Consider the following 22,263-nt stretch of genomic DNA (forward strand, 5'->3'; position numbering starts at 1 on the left):
TATCAGTGAAAGAGTTATTACCTTGTACACCGTCCTCCTGTTTCTTTCCAGCCCACACGTTTGTGCTGATTAGCTGTGTGTTAGCAAAATTTTGTCTGCTGTTTTATTAATGGCAAAGTTGTATAGTTTTCACACAATTCATTCACTTCATCATTCACCTTGAAACTTTGAGTCTGTTTCCAGCATGTTGATCTTCTGTAGAAGTTTGTAATAGTCATCTGTAGAGAGGGGAGTTATCTTGCAGCTAGTTAGGTTTAGCTCCTGAGTAACTGTCGATAGGCTTCTACTTCTACACGCGGATGTGACACTAACAAGATTGTAAAAGTCTTAAAAAAATAATAGTATCCAACCAAATCTACCACAAATACAATCCCAGTGATTAATTAGTATCCAGGATTCGTTGCCAATAAATTTCTTGAGGAGAAAATTAATAATATTGACAGAATAATGCAAGCAGAGGGGAGAGCGAAGCAGCAAAGCGTCAGCAGGGATCCCATAGGAAGGGATGACTAAAGTGAATCATATGAGGTATTTTTATAATTTCTGTTCTGTATTGACAAAGTTTTAGTTACTTTTATTAACACATGGTGGTTACATAAAGTACCCCAAAGCCAAACATTTTCCACTCTCAACACTTAAATCTGCTGTTGAAATGTCTCCAAAGGTGTCCTGAGTAATTACCTGAGATCTCACTTCCCTGCCCTGTATGCTAACAGGTAAATTACATTACCCGAGTAGAGATCTATGAGCTCAACATGAAGCCATAAAGATTTTGCAGCAGTAATTGATGTTCACAAATAATTACTGTGTTTGTAGTTTCTATACCAAGTTTTCTCATCCTGCAAAAGGTGTGCCTGAGAAATTTAAATCCGTGAGTATTTAAAAAAAAAATTTTTGCATGGTTGTAAAAAAATATATTTGAAAATGAAATAGAAGTGCTTTTGCAAACGTTTTTTTATGGATGCAGAATAAGAAACTGTGTGGAAGATTATGAAGTTGCAGATGCAGATTTTTTGACCTTGTCTTTCCATCTAGAGCTGATTGGATGATGACAAATCAAACTGTCCAATCAGAGAGCAGATATCTTCCTCACCGCTGCAGGATACTAAAGTGGAGTAATATATTTTAAAGACTGATGGTGGTGAAAATGTGTCTCAAAGGGGATTGTTACAAACTCTATTTACTCAGTCTGTGACCTCCTCAGCAGGTAGTATGGACTCTCTCAGCACACTGCCAATTTGCCTTCATCCGATCAATTATTGGCAAGACGTTTCTGCTCATTTTCCTCTAAGCGGTCCTTCAGCAGTTACTATTTCGATGGCGCTTTTATTCTGGTGTGGCCACTGATTGCACCAGTACCACTAACTGTATGCAGACTGTCCTGAGTGTTGTTCATATGTTTATTTAGAGTTCTCCACATTGTGACTGGATCACCAAGTTTCCATGTTAGGACCAGTGAACTCATATACACCATAATTTCATACTGAATTTATGGTGTACACCCAAAATTCTGAGTATGTATACCAGAAGTGTTAGCGGAGGTAACTAAATTGAAGTGAAAACATAATTTGATGCTATTTGATGCTCATGTTAATTAATATATTAAAATTAATGTAAATTTGAAATATGTTAAAAAGCCTCATTTTATCACTGCCACAGCCATAGAATGAAAAATACTGATATATTGCTTTCTATGAGTTTTACATAGAGGATTTCTACCTCCACCAAGGCAGAGTCATGCTGTTGCAGTGTTGGTTTGTCTGTCTGTCTCTTAGCAACATAAACTCAAAAAGTTATGGACGGATACATTAGTAAGTAACGAAACTATCAGGAAACATCAGAAAATTTAATTTTAAAAAGGGATTCAATTTTGGGTGTGATCCAGACCACCGCATGGATCCAAGAATTTTTTAAAAGGATTCTTTACTATGGGGAGATAGGGCTATTTTTGCCATTAGGGATTCTAACCTAAAAAAAAAATAATGCTCACGTGCTACAAATAAGTGGCAAAAAAGAAGAAAAAAAAAAAGAAATTACACTGACTTACCAGAGTATTGGTTCCAAAGTGCTTCTAGTAATGTTTATAATCTTATCTTACCCCTTTTAGATGCTGAAACACCCCTGGAAAATATATTTTCACTTCAACCATCCAGATTATTAACTGAATAAGCTGCTGCCCTTACGCCCAAGAGTATGTTGTATGATGAAATCATGACCATGACCTCTAGCACTACGTAACAGCGCCTGTGTCCCTTCTGGAATCACAGCAGTCTGACTACCACTTAATTATGATGTCCCCTCCTGTCTGATTTCTTGCTTCTGTGGTGTTACTCTTAGATGTAAGTCAGTTTGGAGAAAAGAATCTACCAAATTACTGTAGAATAGAATAGAATAGCTCATAACATCTTTTCCATAAATTATCTTGACATTTTTTTCTTTGCAACTTTAATCATTTGGCTGCACAATGTGAGTTGTATTGATGGAGCCTGTCTGGATTGAAGCTGCAGCATGTTGTCATTAATTTAATGAGAACTCTTCCTTTCTGCTTCTGTTTCAATGTTTTAACCTGCATCCTGTTGACTTTCATTTCACAATTTTATTCTTTTTCAGATTGCATTACTGCAGGTTGTCAGAGATCAGTTTGGCTTCCCTGGTGTCAGCTCTAAGATCCAACCCATCCCATCTGACAGAACTGGACCTGAGATACAACAACCTGCAGGAATCAGATGTGAAGGAGCTGCTTGATCTGGTAGAGAGTCCAAACAATAGACTGAAAACTTTGAGGTAATTTCACTGACTGGAGCTCTTATTTTTTATTAAAGTTCCCATATTGTAATACAATTTGATATGGGTCAGTGGTCCAGCTACAGTGTTTTTCAAAGTGTATTACCCTTGAAATGTTCATGAGTGGTGCCTGTCCATGCCCCTCTCTGGGAGAAGATTCAGCTTTCACTGGCACCCACTCTGTGTTTTTATGAGGGCAAGTTCAGCTAGCTGAGGGGGAGGATCAATGACAGTGCCCACTACTGGGGGGAGTAGTTATTTCCCTTTGTGAGGTCACAAAGAGAAAGATCTCAGACTCAGCTGTTTAAACACACATTCGCTAAAAAGTGGAGCAAGCAAGTGAGAGGTATTAAAAAAAATGTTCTCATTTTTGGGCCTCATGTACAGGCTATGAGGACCACATATGACTGTTAGAAAACCTTTAGAAAGTGAATTTGCATAATATGGGACCTTTAACACTTAAACCTATTTATCCTCAGCTATATTTTGGTTGGTTAAATAAAAAATAGACAACACATTAAACAGACTTCAGTGCTGTCACAAATTTTCATGGCAGCGAAAACATCTGATTACATTCCATATACAAGTTTTCTTATTTGTACATTTTCTTCATTTAGATTTGAGAGCCTCAGTTTATCAGAGATCAGCTGTGACTCTCTGGCCTCAGCTCTGAAGACAGACCCCCACAGATCTGAACAAAACTGGACTTAGAGTAACAACAAACTGAAGGATTCTGATGTGAAGCAGCTCTGTGTTTTTTCTGGAGAGTCCAAACTGCAGACTGGAGACTCTGAGGTCAGACACATTTTACTTGTGTGCTTTGATTAATATCACATGAAAAGTTGGTATGGAAAACGAAACTGTAGATGTAAGGCTGATGTTATACTGAACCACATCAAGGAATATATTTTCTTCTTCAGTTAATTAATCCATTTTACACATTTACACTACACTGACTGTTGGTAATTATTTTCCATAAACAGCTTCCACCTTCAGCTTAACTTGAATGCAGATTATTTAACTAGTTTCACTGAGTCCCTTCATCCTGCTCTGTTATTCTGTCAGTCAGGATTCAACACCTCTGTCAGATGATGTCCTACATCCTCAGATGAGACACAAAAGTTTTAAGTGAAAATAAACTCTGAATCTGAAAAACAGAAAATCTGAAACACAAAGTAAGAAATCTAAAATATGAAAACAAGAATTTAACAGTTAATGATTTAAAGTAAAACGTGTTATAAAAATATCTCAAACCCATATCCCAAACTTGACTTTCAGTTTGAGTTTCTATGTAAAGAAACATTGTGACCCAATTCATCTCCATCCAGAAACAGCTTTGATCACCAACATCTGGACTGATGTGCTAATTAGTCCAGTGTTTGGTTTCATTAACAGGCCGTTTACACCAAGCTGACAATCTGCTGTCGCTCACATCTGCAGTGTTGGAAACATGTGTTTCAGTGTGTGTGTCCTGTCACCATTATCAGACTCTGGAGTCTTTTTTCATCCAGTTCAGCCGGTAGAAATCAGAGTCCATGTCTGTCGGTGAGAGAACTCACTCTGATTGAAGTCACTACGTCTTTATTGAAGCTGCAGCATGTTGTCATTAATATTAATGAGAACTCTTCTTCTCTGCTTCTGTTTGACTGTTTTAACCTGCATCCTGTTGGCTTCAGCTCACAGCTTTTATTCTTTATTCAGATTGGAGAACTGCAGTTTGTCAGAGATCAGCTGTGCTTCACTGACCTCAGCCCTGAAGTTCAACCATCCCAATCTGATAGAACTGGACCTGAGCGACAACAACAACCATGACGTCTGCTGTTAAAGATCTTTGTGGATTTCTGGAGAGTCCACACTGCAGACTGGAGACTCTGAGGTCAGACAGATTTTACTTGTGTGCTTTGATTAATATCACATGAAAAGTTGTATTAAAACTAAACTGTAGATGTAAGGCTGATGTTATACGGAACCACATTGAGGAACATACTTTCTTCTTTAGTGGCTTAATCCATTTAAACTTTAGCACAATATAAAATTTCATATTATTCATAACAAAACACTGAGTCTGTCAGCCAGTATCAACATTTGAGCAAGAAAAAACACAAGTCAGTTAAGAGGCAATATTTCCCTACTACCATGTAATATTCTATGAATTTAGTTAGTTCCGTTGGATATAATAATAATATAATAATAATAATAATAATGAATAATACATTTGTATGTTTTACCGTTGTTGGTGTACAGCACCCTTGATGGACAACGTTGTTTTGAAAATGCTCTACAAATAAAACGGATTGGATTGGAGAAAGCAGCTTTCAGCAGAGTAGCAGTACCTTTTTATTCTTCTATACTTTTCATACTTTTCTGAAACAAAGCGTCATTATCTTGCATATAAAAGAATAAAACCCTCATCACATTCTCATCTTCTCATCAGTTATCTGTGGGTCAGCTGATATGAATTTTGACTCTCAGTAGAATAAGTGAAGAAGACAAGTTTAACCTCCTGACAACATGAGTTCTGTCTGATTAGTGAGCTACACTGGATCAGGATAAAGGAGCTTCCTGTAACACCTCAGCTGTGTGGTGTGGTACCAGGATCAGGAGCTGCTTCTGAGCCAGCAACAGATAGTTACAGCATAAAGGGTCAGGCAGGTTCATATAACCAATGTCACCAGTGTCACTAAGCTGATTCTTCTACACTGACTGCTGGTTTTTATTTTCCATAAACAGATTCCACCTTCAGCTTAACTTGATGCAGATTATTTAACTAGTTGCACTGTGTGGGTTATAATCTACTTGTGTCCATTCAGCAAACATCTTGTTGTCATTTCATTCTTGCTTTGTTCAGCCTTCGGTTTAGAAGACAAGGAGGGTCTTTGAAATAGCAAAATAGCGTTTTGATAATGAGTAATTATTGTGAAATAAAAAATATAGATTGCTAAATATTATTTCAAATACAAAAGCTAATTCAAACAAAAATAAATCAAATTGCAGTGTTTTGTAATTCCACATTTTAAAATTCAATATTAACAAGGAATTGCATTTGGAAAATTAATTCATTATGATGTACTTAAATAATTATAAATCCAGCTTTATGTGGAAGTACTCCCCTCTTGAGCTCTTTTACCCTGAACGTAATCTGATCTGGACCAGGTTGATTGTTCAGTGTAAGTTACCATTGTGATTTATCCCATAAGAAGTTCATCAGCGTTGTAGTACAGAAAACCCAGGGTTAAACCAGAAGTTACATCAATAAGCGAAAAAATCTATGTTCTTAGTACAGGTCTCTGTAAAAGTTGTGCCGTAGAGTCATGTTTCAGGACATTGTGGAGTTTGTGGAAAAGCAGGTTAGAATAGTAAGTGACCCTTTGTTTGGAGACATTCAAATGGAACCTGCAATGAAGAAAAAGGACCCAATAAAGGTGAAATCTCAAATCTGTTCAAAATGGAGGAGCAGTAGTTTCGCTACAGCTGTAGAACCTGTTCATGAGAAAATGGAACCTGTGAATAAAAAAGGAGAAGAACTCATTAATTTGTTTGTGGAGCTAGTCATGTTTTGGATATTTGTCTTTCTTTTGATAAACTGACACAAGAGAAGAAGATGTCTTTTTTGAAGGAGAATGGGATGTGTTTTGGCTGTCTGGCACAGAAGTATAGATTGCAGAAAAAGATTGGTATGTAGGATATGCAGTTTTAAACATCCCACATCGTTGCATGTTGATTTCAAAGCTAAGCAAAAGGGTTCAACACAGGTTAATAAAGGAACAGAAGTAGATAAGGAAAGTGCTGTAATGTCTGTACAAACCAGTGGTCTAACTGGGGCCGGTAATCAGCTTTGTGCACTGTCTATTCTGCCTGTACAAGTGAAATCTAAAAAGGGACAGGAAACTGTGATGACTTATGCGTTCTTGGATCCAGGGAGTACGGCTTCATTTGTACTGAACGACTCATGAACTGTCTTCATTTACCAGGAAAGAAAATGGATATCCTTCTTAAAACTATGGGACAAGAAAAGAAGGTGTGCAGTTACATTTGTCTGACTTGGAAATTGCTGGATTGGACTCAGATAACTTTTGTGATGTACCTGAAGTTTTTGTGCAGAAGAGCATGCCTGTTGATAGAAGAAACATCCCACAAACAAAGGATATTCAAAGATGGTCTCACCTAAGTCATATAACGTTGCCTGAAATAGATGCAGATGTCAATCTTCTGATTGGTAATTAATGTGCCTCAAGCATTGGAACCATGGGAGGTGATTAGGTCTGAAAATGGTGGACCTTTTTACGCAGTTAAAACACTCCTTGGTTGGACGGTGAATGGTCCACTTAGAGGGGAATGCCAGATCAGTGATCAGTGTTTGCAGCCAGACATCACAGTGAATCCAATTTCGGTGTTGAAGCTTGATGTGCTTTGGGAACAGCAGTCAAAGGTAGATTTCCCAGAAACTTTACAGGAAGAACAAATTGGTCTAACAAAGGAGAACAAAAGCTTCATGGATTTTGTCTCAGAGAAAGCAAAGGGAAACCAGGAGAACCTGGATCAGGGGACACACTGATTCTACACAAGATTTAGGAGCGGAGATTCATCCTCAAATCTCCACATCTGTGAACAAGAAAGAACCAGCCGACCCAACTCAGCCTCCAGTCAGAACCATAGAGGACAAGTTCAAGAAAAGGAAGAGAAGGAGGAAGAAGAAAAGGACTTTATGTGAAACTGATGAGATGGTGTCATTTCAGGAGCCAGAGGTCCAGCTGGCTCAGAGAGTAGCTACCAACAAGCAGTCCGTCAGGACCAAGAGCAATAAAGAAACTTTGGAAGTACATCTGTGTGAATTCAGAAGCAGAAGCAGGTGAATTCACAGCTGATGAACAGCTGAGGTTGTGGAGAGGTCTTTTCTACTGCTCGTGAATGCAGGCCAAACCACAGCTCCAGGAGAAATGGTTAAACCAGATCTCCACACTGATCCACAGCTTCCATGGAATTGTTAGACAGCTGCTCTACCTGAAGAGCTTCCTGCACACTTTCAAGAGAGAGTGGACTGACATCGACAGGCTGCAAATGGACAAATTCTTCCAGCTGGTTTGCTTCATGTTCAGACACACATTGTGATGCTGGAGAGGAAAGACTGGGAGAACAGTGCTGTCAGCAGGTTTCTGGGGCTGACTGAGTTTTCCATCTCCTGCCCATCTCCTGCAGAGCAGCGCTGAGGCACCCATCGGATTGCAGCTACACATCCTCAATGTTTACATAACCGAACTGGAAGCTGTGGGTTATCGCACAGCTCACTGCAGATCAGAACCTCATGTTCATCAAGCTGTTCTGCAGAACAGGAGCCAAGACAAAGAATCAGACTCTTTTCAGATCCATATGTACCAGCATCGTCAGCACCATCATAGACCAGAGTCCCTTTGTCATCAAAGATTTGGTGGAGGAGTTGGAAGCAGCCGAAGACATGAACTCAAATGCAGGTTGGGCATCTAAGGAGGATGACAAACTGTAATTAAAAAGGATGATGTCTGCACTCGTCGTTGTTGGAAACAAGCTCAATACGTGTCCAATCTGTTTTGGAAAGCGAGGGGTGAAAGAATATCTTCCTGGTCTACAGGCGTGCCAAAAGTGGAACAGCGCTAGAAGGAACTTTGTTGCAGGAGACCTCATGATTCTAGTGGATAATAAGGCTCCTCGCAATTCTTGGATTACAGAAAAAAATCGTGGACACTGTTACGGACAAAAATGGTCTAGTACGTAGCGTGCAGATTAAGACCAAAACCAGCTACTTGGACAGACCAATTACTAAAATTTGTCTTTTACAGGAAGCGGATGGACAATGAAGATTCTATGAATATGTTTCCTATAAAACCTTGAACTCTGAACTTTATCTTTGTTTGTTTACAGGAACTGATTTGTCTATTATATTGTTTTTGTAGAGCCTGTTTCAGAGTGCTATTGGTGATGATTCTTTGATTTTTGATTAATGTATGTCTGCTACAAGGTAATGGTGGTGGTGAAATTATTTGGTGAAATAATTTGGGGCCAGAATGTAGGAGCCATATGTTGGGTTATTTATTTCCCACTTGAAGTATGTGTGCACTTGCGCAGTGACACCACTGGTGGTTGTGGGTGGCACTTTGGGGTGTGTTGAGGTTATTAATGAGTATGCTCACCTGTGTTGGTTTGGGGCGTGGAGCATGGAGACAGGGTGAGCTTGAGCTGAAACTTCTATGAACCGTCATTGTTATTAGCATTGTCACTGTCATTGTATAATATTAACATCAGTTAAATGCATTGTTTTCATTGTGTTAAACCTTATGCATCCTGAAGCTCATTAAACAAAGAAGTGTATGCTTCTTGAGATCGAGATATGGATTGTAAAACAATAAAGCATTATGACATGTGCACTTTTAGCATGACGCGTTTTTTATAAAACCTCAAGTATCAGCCTGTTGCGGGCGTTTTAAGGTTAGGATTAAAGCAATACCAGGAAATTAGCCTCCATTAAAACCGATTATGTCTGAAACCCAGGTGCCAAAATGGATAGGTTTGAAACCTCTACCATCTGTGATACTGTGAGGACAGCGTAACCACACAGGGTAATGATGTCAATGTGACGAACACGCGCCAAACACAGCAACAATAATGGCGTTGGTGATCAACTGTGTTGTGGTGCTGCTCAAGACAGTCCTGGCTTGTGTACAACCTTACGACCAAAATACACTGCTTTTACAACACAGTATTGTGACGCTGTAACGATCAACAGTAGGAGCAAGCAGATATGTCATTATCTGCACATGCGCTGCATCTTGGTTCTACCTCTGGAGTGTTACACTTTAATCATCATAGCACCTTCCCACCACCTTGTAGTATGTACTACAACGGTTTCATGGTGATGGTGAAGCTTTTCTCCAGGTTTTTGCCACCATTTTCACACCTGAACTGGCTTTGGCACTGTGTGGACATAGCTTAAGGTTGAATTTCTATGTAAAGAAACATTGTGACCCAGTTCATCTCCATCCAGAAACAGCTTTGATCACCAGCATCTGGACTGATGTGCTAATTAGTCCAGTGTTTGGTTTCATTAACAGGCTGTTTACACCAAGCTGACAATCTGCTGTCGCTCACATCTGCAGTGTTGGAAACATGTGTTTCAGTGTGTGGGTGTCCTGTCACCATTATCAGACTCTGGAGTCTTTTTTCATCCAGTTCAGCCGGTAGAATCAGAGTCATGTCTGTCGGTGAGAGAACTCACTTCTGATTGAACTCACTACGTCTTTATTGAAGCTGCAGCATGTTGTCATTAATTTAATGAGAACTCTTCTTCTCTGCTTCTGTTTGACTGTTTTATAACCTGCATCCTGTTGGCTTCAGCTCACAGCTTTTATTCTTTATTCAGATTGAAGAGCTGCAGTTTGTCAGAGATCAGCTGTGCTTCACTGACCTCAGCTCTGAAGTCCAACCCATCCCATCTGATAGAACTGGACCTGAGCGACAACAACATGACGTCTGCTGTTAAAGATCTTTGTGGATTTCTGGAGAGTCCACACTGCAGACTGGAGACTCTGAGGTCAGACAGATTTTACTTGTGTGCTTTGATTAATATCACATGAAAAGTTGTATTAAAACTAAACTGTAGATGTAAGGCTGATGTTATACGGAACCACATTGAGGAACATACTTTCTTCTTTAGTGGCTTAATCCATTTAAACTTTAGCACAATATAAATTTCATATTATTCATAACAAAACACTTGAGTCTGTCAGCCAGTATCAACATTTGAGCAAGAAAAAACACAAGTCAGTTTAATGAGGCAATATTTCCCCACTACCATGTAATATTCTATGAATTTAGTTAGTTGAGTTGATATAATAATAATAATAATAATAATAATGATAATAGTTGTATGTTTTACCTTCGTTGTGTACAGCACCTTAGGGGTATTGCACGAAACCAGAATAAAGAAATCCAGGATGATTAAGCAAGCCCAGCTTGACCTAGCTTGCAGCGGCCTATCCTGGCTTATATTGGTTGCACGTTTGCTGAGCCAGGATGAGAAGGTGCGGCTAGGTTAAGCCAGGTGAAGATAGTTGGGATAAGTGCGTGTGCACGGCTTACTGAAGCAGACCTCGCAATCGCTCACAGAATCACCCGATGGGAAAATTGATAAAAGTCGCGCGTCCTACGTCACGGCCACTGAACAACATCTCCTGACGGAGTTCTCTTGACGAAGTTAAGGGATATTATAAGGAAAAAAGGCAATACCAATGCCACAAGTAAAGAACGCGAGAGAGCCTGGCAGACAATAGCCGACCGGCTCAATGCGTAAGTAGTCAAAAAAACTGTACAATTAATAAACAGTGCTCCACTGGAACTGTCATAATTAGGCTACAATTAAAGGAGTTACTTTTCAAATCCACTAACTGTTGTAATACTTTAAGGAGTACAAGCAGGTGCATGTTACTCAGGAAATGTAGAGTATGATTAGGTGCAAACAATTATCCACAATGTGTCATTTAATCTATTTTCCTCATGTAACGTTTTTATCTATTTTATCTTTCTGTCCTTCATAAAGAACAAAACCTGTCTGGCCATAAAAGGACCTGGCAGCAAGAAAAAAATTAAATATAAGAACATTTTGCAGGCTGGTAAGTGACTCCAAAGTATGATAACCGTGAACAAATGAGGTGTCTGCTGACATGTTCGATGTCTGTATATTGTAGCAGTTAAAAAAAAGGCCTATAAACTGGCACAGGGGGCGGCCCACAAGCCAGGATGTGACTCCAGCAGAGGAACTGGCCACTCACTCCATTTAAATAAAGGGAGGCCAGTGATGGAGGGGATCCAGGTGAGGGACAATAACTGACTCTGTCCCAGCCACAGAAACTGTCCCGCTTCATACAAGGTACACAAAGTACTGCAATTCTACTGCACATGGAACACAATCAAATATAATATAGTGCTGACTTTGGATAACCTTGCAGTGTCTGGGAACACAATTACACTTTTGGAGCCACCAGAAGATGATCCGGTTAGTACTAGTGTCTCGAAATCACAGGCTTGTATGTTTCTGTGAAATCTTAATCCGAGTCCTCTCGCTGCATGTATACGGCAGGGGGAAGGCACATCTGCAGCTGCAGAATGCACGTCTGCAGATGAGGAGACTGTGTCAGTGGAGTCCAGAAGGCTATGAGGCATGTCAGTTTTATGGGATTGGCCTGCTTATTTATTCCATGGAAGGATATGAAGTCAGTGATGTGGTGCTAATAGAAAATGTGTAGCAGGACCCGGAATGCTGCACAGTCGTCCTAAGCGGCCTGGTAACATTGTGAGTATTGGCTAAAGTACATCTACGTGTATGCACAAATCCTGCTGTGCTAATTGACATTTCCTTTACAGACTTCACAAACTGTCAGAACGCTTTATTCAGGGCACCTGGAGAGAGAGATTAGAGCTGACAGATGTTAAAAGCTGACTCAAAAAGAGTAAGCTCCAAGGAATGGAGCTGGATCTTGAGATTAAACGCCGGACACTCAGAAAACTGGACCTGGAAATCCAGTAACTGAAAATCTGTATCTCTCAATGGACATAGTCATCTCCAAAAGGCCAGGGGATGTGATCCTGTCCCTGAAGACTTGTTCACGTCTGAATGCTCTTCTGAGGATGCGGGCTTCCTCGTCCAGCACATCCTCCGAAAAAGGGCAAGCCATTATGAAGAGGGAACAGGTGAAGGGGAGTTGGACCTGAATATTCTACATTGCCCTCCTCACAGATTTCTTTGTAATAACACCTTTGTAACCTCATCCGCTGTGTTTTGGTCATCTCAATTAATGCAATAAAACACATTTATAAAACCTCTGACAGCAATTTTGACGAGCAGTTTTCATTAGCATAGCAATATACACACTTGGCCTGAGTAATAATACTGCAACTCGAATCTATATAAAAAAGGCTGTTGCGATTACGAACAGATTTCGATAAATGTACAGTGACTGTATATGTAATATTTTAATACTGGATGATTAAAATGACGCGCCATACTTAGGAAGACCATAGGACAATGCTGTAAAACATATTAACTTCCTCACAGAATTGACGTTGGACATGCAGGTGACTCGCTAGGATTAATCTTCCGGCAGTTAAGCCTGGTCTGGAGCAGGCTAGCTGCAGCGGATAAATCACCACAGTAACTTGGCCGGGTTAGTTTGAGTTGCTTTCATGCAACCGACTTAGGGCTAAATTCAGCCAGGAGTAACCAACATATCCCGGCTTAATCCTCTTATCTTGGTTTCGTGCAATACCCCTCTGATTGACAACGTTGTTTTGAAAAACTGCTCTTCAAATAAAGGCAGATTGGATTGGAGAAGGCAGCTTTCAGGCAGAGTAGCAGTACTTTTTTATTTTTTCTATACTTTTTATACTTTTATGAAACAAAAGCTTCATCATCTTGAAAATAAAAGAATAAAACCCTCATCACATTCTTGTCTTCTCATCAGTTCTCTGTGGGTCAGTTGATATGAATTTTGACTCTCTGTAGAATAAGTGAGAAGACAAGTTTAACCTCCTGACAACATGAGTTCTGTCTGATTAGTGAGCTACACTGGATCATTCAGGATAAAGGAGTTTCCTATAACATCTCAGCTGTGTGGTGTGGTACCTGTGGTTCTGTTTTTTAATGTTTCTTTGAAGATTCTTCTGTTTGGTTAGTATTCATTTCCTTTTAGTTCACTGCTTTGGTAAAGTCCTGGTTTTGTGTTTTATACACTGGTGTATCCTCACTTATAGCTCCTGCTGGAGCCTCCTTTCTCCTCCAATCATTAAAGGCAGGACAGAGGCGAGAGGAGGACAAGGAGGCTGAAATGAGGTAAAATGAGCCTCACGTCTCCTTTTCTGCTTGTCCCAACACGTGTTGTTAGGTTAAGTGGTTACCTGGTCCCAGTAGTTTCTAGAAGCAGCTTTTATTCCTTCATTGTCAGATTCCTAGTTTATCTCTATGATGCTGTGATTTGTAGCGAGTGCTGACTGAAGCATCTGAAATAACACAACTTTATCACTGGCTGCTTCCAAAGATCCAAAACTTCACACTTCTAGGGGGCTGGTCACCATGAAGTCAAATTGGTTCAGTGAAAAGCTGGAAATAAAGTATTTATTAGCAAATTCAGGCCCTTTCTTCCCCACAAGACCAGGAATGTAGCCTCCATGCAAAACCGATGTCACTGAAACCGAGGTGCCAAAAAATGGATATGGTTTGAACAGTGCCATCTACCATCTGTGATAGGCTGGGGAGGGACCGTTGTAAGCCACACAGGGTATGGATGTCAATGTGGATGAAGCATAGCGCCAAAAGCAACAGCAACAATAATGGGCGTTGGTGATCAACACTGGTGTATGTGGGTCGCCCGCTCCTCCAAGACAGTCCTGGCTTGTGTAATCAGACCTTACGACACGAAAATAGCACTAGGCTTGTTAGCAACAGCAGTATTGTGAGACGGTGTACGCATCAACACAGTGGGAGCAAGGCAGATATTGTCAAGTGTATCTGGCACATAGCGCTGCATACTTGTTCTAGGCTCTTGGAGTGTTAGGCACTTTTAATCATCATAGCAGCCGTCCACCACCTTGTAGTATGTACTGACAACGGTTTTCATAGGTGATGGTGAGAGCCTTTCTCAAGGTTTTCGCCACCATTTTCACACCTGAACTGGCTTTGACACTGTGTGGACATAGCTTAAGGTTGAATTTCTGTGTAAGAAAACATTGTGACCCAGTTCACTACGTCTTTATTGAAGCTGCAGCATGTTATAATGCATATTAATGAGAACTTTTCTTTTCTGCTTCTGTTTTAACCTGCATCCTGTTGGCTTCAGCTCACAGCTTTTATTCTTTGTTCAGATTAGAGTACTGTAGGATGTCAGAGATCAGCTGTGCTTCTCTGACCTTAGCTCTGAGGTCCAACCCATCCCATCTGACACATCTGAACCTGAGCTGCAATAACATGAAGATGGCTGTGGAAGATCTGTGTGGATTTCTGGAGAGTCCACACTGCAGACTGGAGACTCTGAGGTCAGACACCATGTTTTACTTGTTTATTGAGATTAAAACCATGTAAAAGTTGTTCTGGTCTTCAACGTAAAGTCTGATTTCTTGTTCAGTGGTTTAGTTCATGAAATGATGGTTTATTAAATAAAAGCAAAAGACTTTGATTCTGTCAGACATAAACAAATATATAATCACTAACTGATGCTTCTAGACGTTGAGCATTAGTGAATATCTATGGATGAAATAATGAGAAAGCAATAATTAATCAGCTGATATGAAGCAACTCTCCACCATCACTGATAGAAATGGAGCATCTTTGACTTGATTAGAAAACACTTTTCATCCCAGCAGCAGTTATCTTCACTCACATGCATAAATAATGACATATTCCACCCAAAAACCTCATCACACTAATAATTTAACAGAAATCATTCTCACTTGATTTTCATTTTATTAAAATGATCTCTGTTACACAAGGTCAGTTCAGACTGAAACAGATATTCCTCACATCACATACTTTTCACACCTGCAGCAAGCCTAAAGGGGCCGGCCAGAACTCGCCCCATAATTCTGGCCCAAACCATGACTCTGCCACCTCCTTCCATACGTTGCAACCTTGTTGGCACAGGGTGACCACCAACCATCCACTACTCCATCCATCTGGAAAATCCTGGGTTACATGGCTCTCATCAGTGAACAAGACAGTTTGAAAATTAGTCTTCTTGTATTTCTTTCCCAATGCAGCCGTTTCTGCTTCTGAGCATTGGTTACGGGTGGCCAAATGGAAGCTTGATCACGCTAAAGTTTTTGTGAAAAATAAAATGTTTTCATACTTTGTCCAAGGCATTCAACTATTCCACACTTTGGCAGCAAAGGAATTCTTTTTATTTCCTATTTTGCTTGAAAATTCTGGTCTGCTGAATAATGTACAACAAGCTGACAATCTGCTGTCTGTCACATCTGCAGTGTTGGAAACATGTGTTTCAGTGTGTGTGTCTTGTCACCATTATCAGACTCTGGAGTCTTTTTTCATCCAGTTCAGCCGGTAGAATCAGAGTCATGTCTGTCGGTGAGAGAACTCACTCTGATTGAAGTCACTACGTCTTTATTGAAGCTGCAGCATGTTGTCATTAATATTAATGAGAACCATCTTCTTCTCCTGCTTCTGTTTTACTGTGTTAACCTGCATCCTGTTGGCTTCAGCTCACAGTTTTATTTCTTTATTACAGATTGCAGTACTGCTGGTTCTCAGAGATCAGTTTGGCCTGCCTGGTGTCAGCTCTGAAGTACAACCCATCCCAGTCTGACAGAACTGGACCTGAGCAGGCAACAACCTGCTTGAATCAGATGTGAAGGAGCTGCTTGATCTGGTGAAGAAGCCAAACAATAGACTGGAAACTTTGAGGTAATTTCACCTACTAGGAGCTGTTTTTATTAACAAATTAAACCCAATTTATTTTCATCTATTTTTTGTTACTTAAATTTAAGTAAAAAAAACATTAAACAACTTCATTGTTGTCACCAATTTTCATTGCAGTAAAAACGTCTGATTACCTTTCATGTAGATGTTTTCTTTTTTGTACATTTTGTATTTCTTCATGTAGGTTTGAGAGCCTCAATTTGTCAGAGATCAGCTGTGAGTTCTCTGGCCTCAGCTCTGAAGACAGACCCCACAGATCTGACAGAACTGGAACCTCAGGTAACAACAAACTGAAGGATTCTGATGTGAAGCAGCTCTGTGTTTTTCTGGAGAGTCCAAACTGCAGACTGGAGTACTCTGAGGTCAGACACATTTTACTTGTGTGGCTTCCCTTTCCTTGAACATTTTGAGACTTAATGTGTCAATATCAGATACAGATAATGTAGTGGTTCAAGAAATAAAACAATGCATTAATATAATATATAAAACAATGACAATGAAGAAGTCAATCTAACAATGTTGTGGGAGTGTGGTAAAGCAGTAATTGGAGGATCAAATTATTGAGATAAAATCTCAAATTAAAATACGAGAACATCAACAGAAACAGTATGGAGAATGAATTTTAAAAAAATGAAAATAAACATGCAAAGACATAAAAATGGTCTTCTGTTAGAACTAAAAGACAAAAGACCACAAATTAGATCAACTACGATTTAAAGCAGAAACGCTCTGCGATTTGCAACGTACTATGATAAAAAGTATATGGAGCAAAAAAAAGTATCACCATAAAAATGAACAAGCAGTCATTAACAAAATAAGACAGTCCAATCTCTAAGGAAATCAAAACTAAACCAGACTACAATAACTACAGATAATGCAAAAACATTTACAGACTATTACAACATCTTATATGATGATGAAGAAATTCATTCATTAAGACATTCATTCATTAGACATAAAAGTGAAATTATTTATGAACAACATTAATGTACCAATACTGACCCCTGAGAAAGCACTGGAGATGACAGATACACTCGTAAGAAAATAGTTGATATATTAAAAAAAGAAAAAAACATGTCAAAATGCTTGATCTTTCTTTAAATTCCACTTTTTCATATGAACTTTTTTCTATTGTAAAATAAAATCAGCGGACAGTCAGACAAAACTTGTGTTTTCGTATGTTTTAGAATTGATTTTAGGATTTTACTGTTGACTTTTAAAGCCCTCCATGGTCATTCACCCTCCTATTTATCAGACCTTTCACATCCATTTGAAACAGAGCTTTTGTGGTCAAAGCCTCTAAACTCTGGAATGAGCTGCCTGAGATCAGGTCAACAGAGTCAGTTTCCTCTTTTATATCTCTTTTTATAACATCCTTTTATTATTATTATTAATATTATTATTTGTGTTATTATTAACAATAATTGCAGCAAGAACTGACTGAAAACACAAATATTTTTCCCTTTGATCTTTTAGATTTTCTGATTCTGCTTTTATGGCACGTTATCAATCTAAGGAGCAAATGATTCAATTCAGTTTAGTTAATTTCAGCTTTATTTGTATTGTGCCAAATCACAACAAGGTCATCTTAGGACACTTTGTAGACAAATCAAGTCAACCCAATTAATAAAAAATAACAGCCTAGTTAAGGAAAACCAACAGATTGCATCAAATCTTGACTGATAAAAATCAAATGGATTTGAAGCTGCGGATCAGCAGATAGACCAACATGTCGCTGTCATGATCTGTGTTTTCCCTGTTCTTGTGTTTTCTTTTAAGACCTTCTGTTTGGTTAGTCTTCATTTCCTTTAGTTCACTGCTTTGGTAAAGATCCTGGTTTTGTGTTGATACACTGGTGTATCCTCACTTATAGGTCCTGCAGGAGCCTCCTTTCTCCTTCATCATTAAAGGCAGGACAGAGGAGAGAGGAGACAAGGAGGCTGAAATGAGATCAAATGAGCCTCAAGTCTCCTTTTCTGCTTGTCCCACACCTGTGTTAGGTTAGTGGTTACCTGGCCCAGTATTTATAGAAGCAGCTTTTATTCCTTCATTGTGTTACAGACTGCTCTTATTGCTGCCACCTGTGACTCCTCCGGTATGCAAACCCCAGCTCCGGATCCAAGTGTCTGAGTGGCTGAACCCGACGCACCTCCGTCTCCTCCCCTCGGATTGGTCAAGCCCGACCAATCACACCGCACCCTGCCTGCCACCCGGACATAAAGGACAGCAGTTGTGATTATTTCAGGGAGGAAGAAGCTGTTTGCCTCAGACGGTTTTTCCCCTCAGCTCGGTGGTTTTGATTGGTGGTTTAGTGTCTTTGTGTATGCCCTCTGTGGTATAGTGGTGGAAAAAATCTTGTGTAGATTAGTGTGTGAATTTCGGACAGGGTTAATCCGACTGTGTGCTCTGTGGTTAGTGCTTGGAGCTACACGAGTAGTTGGAATTAGATTGTGCTCAGCCCTTGTGGCTGCTGCTCTTCAAATTTCCCTTTGTTCTAATTGGGTAGTTTTTTATTAGTAAAGGTTAGCACGTGTTGGGCTAGGATAGGGTAAACTTTATCGGTTCAGAGTACCCGTTTGTTAGTTTATTGAACTGTTGCATTTTGTTTAGAGAAACCGATGAATTGTAATAAGACGGCAGTATAAGTCCCCGTTGTTTCTTTTGTTTTGATTAGAGGACTTCCTTTTGTTCTAATTGTTTGGGTTTTGTTTCTTTTCAGCAGTTCCATTAACACTGGTTTGAGGGTGCCACCTGTTGCATTTCTGTTTCCTTTCACAACAATAAATCTTCTTTTAATCACACACCCGTTTGTTGTGCCCTTCTTTCTCCTAGACGAGGTCGTAACAATTGTCAGATCCTTGTTTATCTCTATGATGCTGTGATTTGTAGCGAGTGCTGACTGAAGCATGTGAAATAACACAACTTTATCACTGCTGTTGATTGTTTTTTACTCCCAGTCATTTGAATAAAGGAAGGATAGAAATAAATCCTTGTAGTTCCCAGGTTTCCTGAAGGCATCATTATAGGGGGAGTCCCTTCATCTTCCTCTGTTTTTCTGTCACTCAGAATTCAACACCTCTGTCAGATGATGTCCTACAGCTCAGATCAGTGACACAAGTTTAAAAGGAAAAAAAAAGAAAAATCTAAAACTGAAAGAAAAATATTTAAAATATGGAAAACAAGAAAATTAAAAGTTTAGATTTAATTTAAAGCATGTATTATAAAAATATCTAAAATAGAAATTGGCTAAAATGAAGTTTTGGTGCATTTGTTTTTATTGTTTTATTCTTAATTTTTTCCTTCTTTATTCAGATTGCAGTACTGGCAGGTTGTCAGCGATCAGTTTGACTTTCCTGGTTTCAGCTCTGAGGTCCAACCCATCCCATCTGACAGAACTGGACCTGAGATACAAACAACCTGCAGAATCAGATGTGAAGGGAACTGCTTGATCTGGTGGAGAATCCAAACAATAGACTGGAAACTTTGAGGTAATTTCACTGACTGGAACTGTAATTATTTATTCACAAATAATCCTAATTTATCCTCATCTAAATTTTTTGTTGATTGAAATAAATAAAAACACATTAAACAACATGGGTGATAATAACAAATTTTCGTTGAGCTAGTGAAAACATCTGATTACCTTTCATGTACCTGTTTTTATATGTACATTTTTTATTTATTTAGATTTGATCGCCCAATTTGTCAGAGATCAGCTGTGAGTCTCTGGCCTCAGCCCTGAAGACAGACCCCAAGATCTGACAGAACGGAACTTAGTAACAACAAACTGAAGGATTCTGATGTGAAGCAGCTCTGTGTTTTTCTGGAGGAGTCCACACTGCAGACTGGAGACTCTGAGGTCAGACACATTTTACTTGTGTGCTTGATAAATATCACATGAAAAGTTGTATTAAAACTAAACTGTAGATGTAAGGCTGATGTTATACTGAAATATGTTGAGAACATACTTTTGTCTTTATTGTCTTAATCCATTTAAACTTATAGCACAATATAAAATTTCATATTATTACATAACAAAAACACTCAGTCTGTCAGCCCAGATATCAACATTTTGAGCAGGAAAAAGCACAAGTCAGTTAATGAGGCAAATATTTCCCCACTACCATATAATAATCTATTTATTTAGTTAGTTGAGGTTGATATAATAATATAATAATAATAATAATAATAACATTTGTATGTTTTTACCCTTCGTTGTGTACAGCACCTTGATTGACATACTTTGTATTTGAAAACAGCTCTACAAATAAAGCAGATTGGATTGGAGAAGGCAGCTTTCAGCAGAGTAGCAGTACTTTTTTATTTTTCTATACTTTTTATACTTTTATGAAACAAAAGCTTCATCATCTTGAAAATAAAAGAATAAAACCCTCCATCACATTCTCGTCTTCTCATCAGTTCTCTGTGGGTCAGCTGATATGAATTGTGACTCTCAGTAGAATAAGTGAGAAGACAAGTTTAACCCTCCTGACAACATGAGGTTCATGTCTGATTAGTGAGCTACACTGGATCAGGATAAAGGAGCTTCCTGTAACAATCTCAGCTGTGTGGTGGTGGTACCAGGATCAGGAGTTGCTTCTGAGCCAGCAACAGATAGTTACAGCATAAAGGGTCAGGCAGGTTCATATAACCAATGTCACAGTGTCACTTAGCTGATCTTCTACACTGACTGCTCGGTTTTTATTTTCCAAAACAGATTCCACCCTTCACAGCCTATCTTGATGCAGATTATTTCACTAGTTGCACTGAGTCCCTTCATCCTCCTCTGTTATTCTTCACTCAGGTTTCAAAACCGCTGTACAGATGATGACCTTCAGCTCAGATCAGAAACAGAAGTTTAAAGTGAAATAAAAATCTGAATCTGAAAGAAAAAATGTAAAATACAACAAACAAGAATTTAACAGTTTAGATTTAAAGTAAAACATGTTTATAAAAATATCTCAAATTGAAATTTGCTGAAATGAAGTTTTGCTGGCATTTGTTTTATTTTAAACTCAGTTTTTTCTAAAATCCAAACTTGACTTTTAGTTTGAGTTTCTATGTAAGATAAACATTGTGACCCAGTTCATCTCCATCCAGAAACAGCTTTGATCACCAACATCTGGACTGATGTTCTAATTAGTCCAGTGTTTGGTTTCATTAACAGGCCCGTTTACACCAAGCTGACAATCTGCTGTCGCTCACATCTGCAGTGTCGGAAACATGTTGTTTTTTGTGTGTGTGTCCTGTCACCATTATCAGACTCATGGAGTCTTTTTTCATCCAGTTCAGCCGGTAGAATCAGAGTCATGTCTGTCGGTGAGAGAACTCACTCTGATTGAAGTCACTACGTCTTTATTGAAGCTGCAGCATGTTGTCATTAATATTAATGAGAACTCTTCTCTCTGCTTCTGTTTGACTGTTTTAACCTGCATCCTGTTGGCTTCAGCTCACAACTTTTATTCTTTATTCAGATTGAAGAACTGCAGTTTGTCAGAGATCAGCTGTGCTTTCACTGACCTCAGCTCTGAAGTCCATAACCCATCCCATCTGATAGAACTGGACCTGAGTGACAACAAGAACATGACGTCTGCTGTTAAAGATCTTTGTGGATTTCTGGAGAGTCCACACTGCAGACTGGAGACTCTGAGGTCAGACACCATGTTTTATTTGTTTATTGAGATTAATACCATGTAAAAGTTGTTCTGGACTTCAACGTAAAGTCTGTTTTCTTCTTCAGTGGTTTAGTTCATGAAATGAAGATTTAATAAATAAAAGCAAAAGACTTTGATTTCCTCAGACAGAAACAAAATAGGCTTCTGGTAGTAATATATAGGAAGACAAACGAATTTTGCTAAAAAACCAACTAAGAGTCTCCTTCAATGTAGTGAAAGATGACAAAATTTAAAAATAAATGATAACAACACAACATGTTGGGAAGGGAAAAAATGTACAAAGATGAAAGAAGTGTGTAAAGATGTTTGTGGTCCACCAGTCTGAGGCAAACCTGGAGAACAGTCAGCTGCAGG

The 22,263-nt window shown here is 39.0% G+C and overlaps 2 protein-coding genes across 46 annotated transcripts in view; one reads left to right on the plus strand and one right to left on the minus strand.

Moving 5' to 3' along the window:
* LOC121628724 (NACHT, LRR and PYD domains-containing protein 12-like) overlaps positions 1–22,263 on the minus strand; it is a 2,607,341-nt gene that overhangs the window by 2,147,620 nt on the left and 437,458 nt on the right. The gene's annotated exons all lie outside the window — the stretch shown is intronic.
* Positions 1–22,263, plus strand: part of LOC121628726 (NACHT, LRR and PYD domains-containing protein 14-like) — an 829,387-nt gene that overhangs the window by 780,965 nt on the left and 26,159 nt on the right. For 27 of the 45 annotated variants that reach the window (XR_006008224.1, XR_006008223.1, XR_006008222.1 and 24 more), the window contains 2 exons: positions 14,668–14,838; positions 21,709–21,885. The exons of 15 other annotated variants lie outside the window; for them this stretch is intronic. Coding sequence is in view for 24 of the 30 variants with exons in the window: in XM_041967993.1 (XP_041823927.1) it covers positions 14,668–14,838; positions 21,709–21,885 (348 nt within the window). In the remaining 6 variants the exon portion in view is untranslated. Of the gene's footprint in view, positions 1–2,610; positions 2,748–14,667; positions 14,839–16,043; positions 16,220–16,418; positions 16,521–21,708; positions 21,886–22,263 lie in introns of those variants that run through there. 3 more of the 45 variants (XR_006008227.1, XR_006008226.1, XR_006008233.1) reach the window with 3 other exon arrangements.

Source organism: Melanotaenia boesemani, chromosome 18, assembly GCF_017639745.1.
Source record: "Melanotaenia boesemani isolate fMelBoe1 chromosome 18, fMelBoe1.pri, whole genome shotgun sequence".
Lineage (NCBI taxonomy): Eukaryota > Metazoa > Chordata > Actinopteri > Atheriniformes > Melanotaeniidae > Melanotaenia > Melanotaenia boesemani.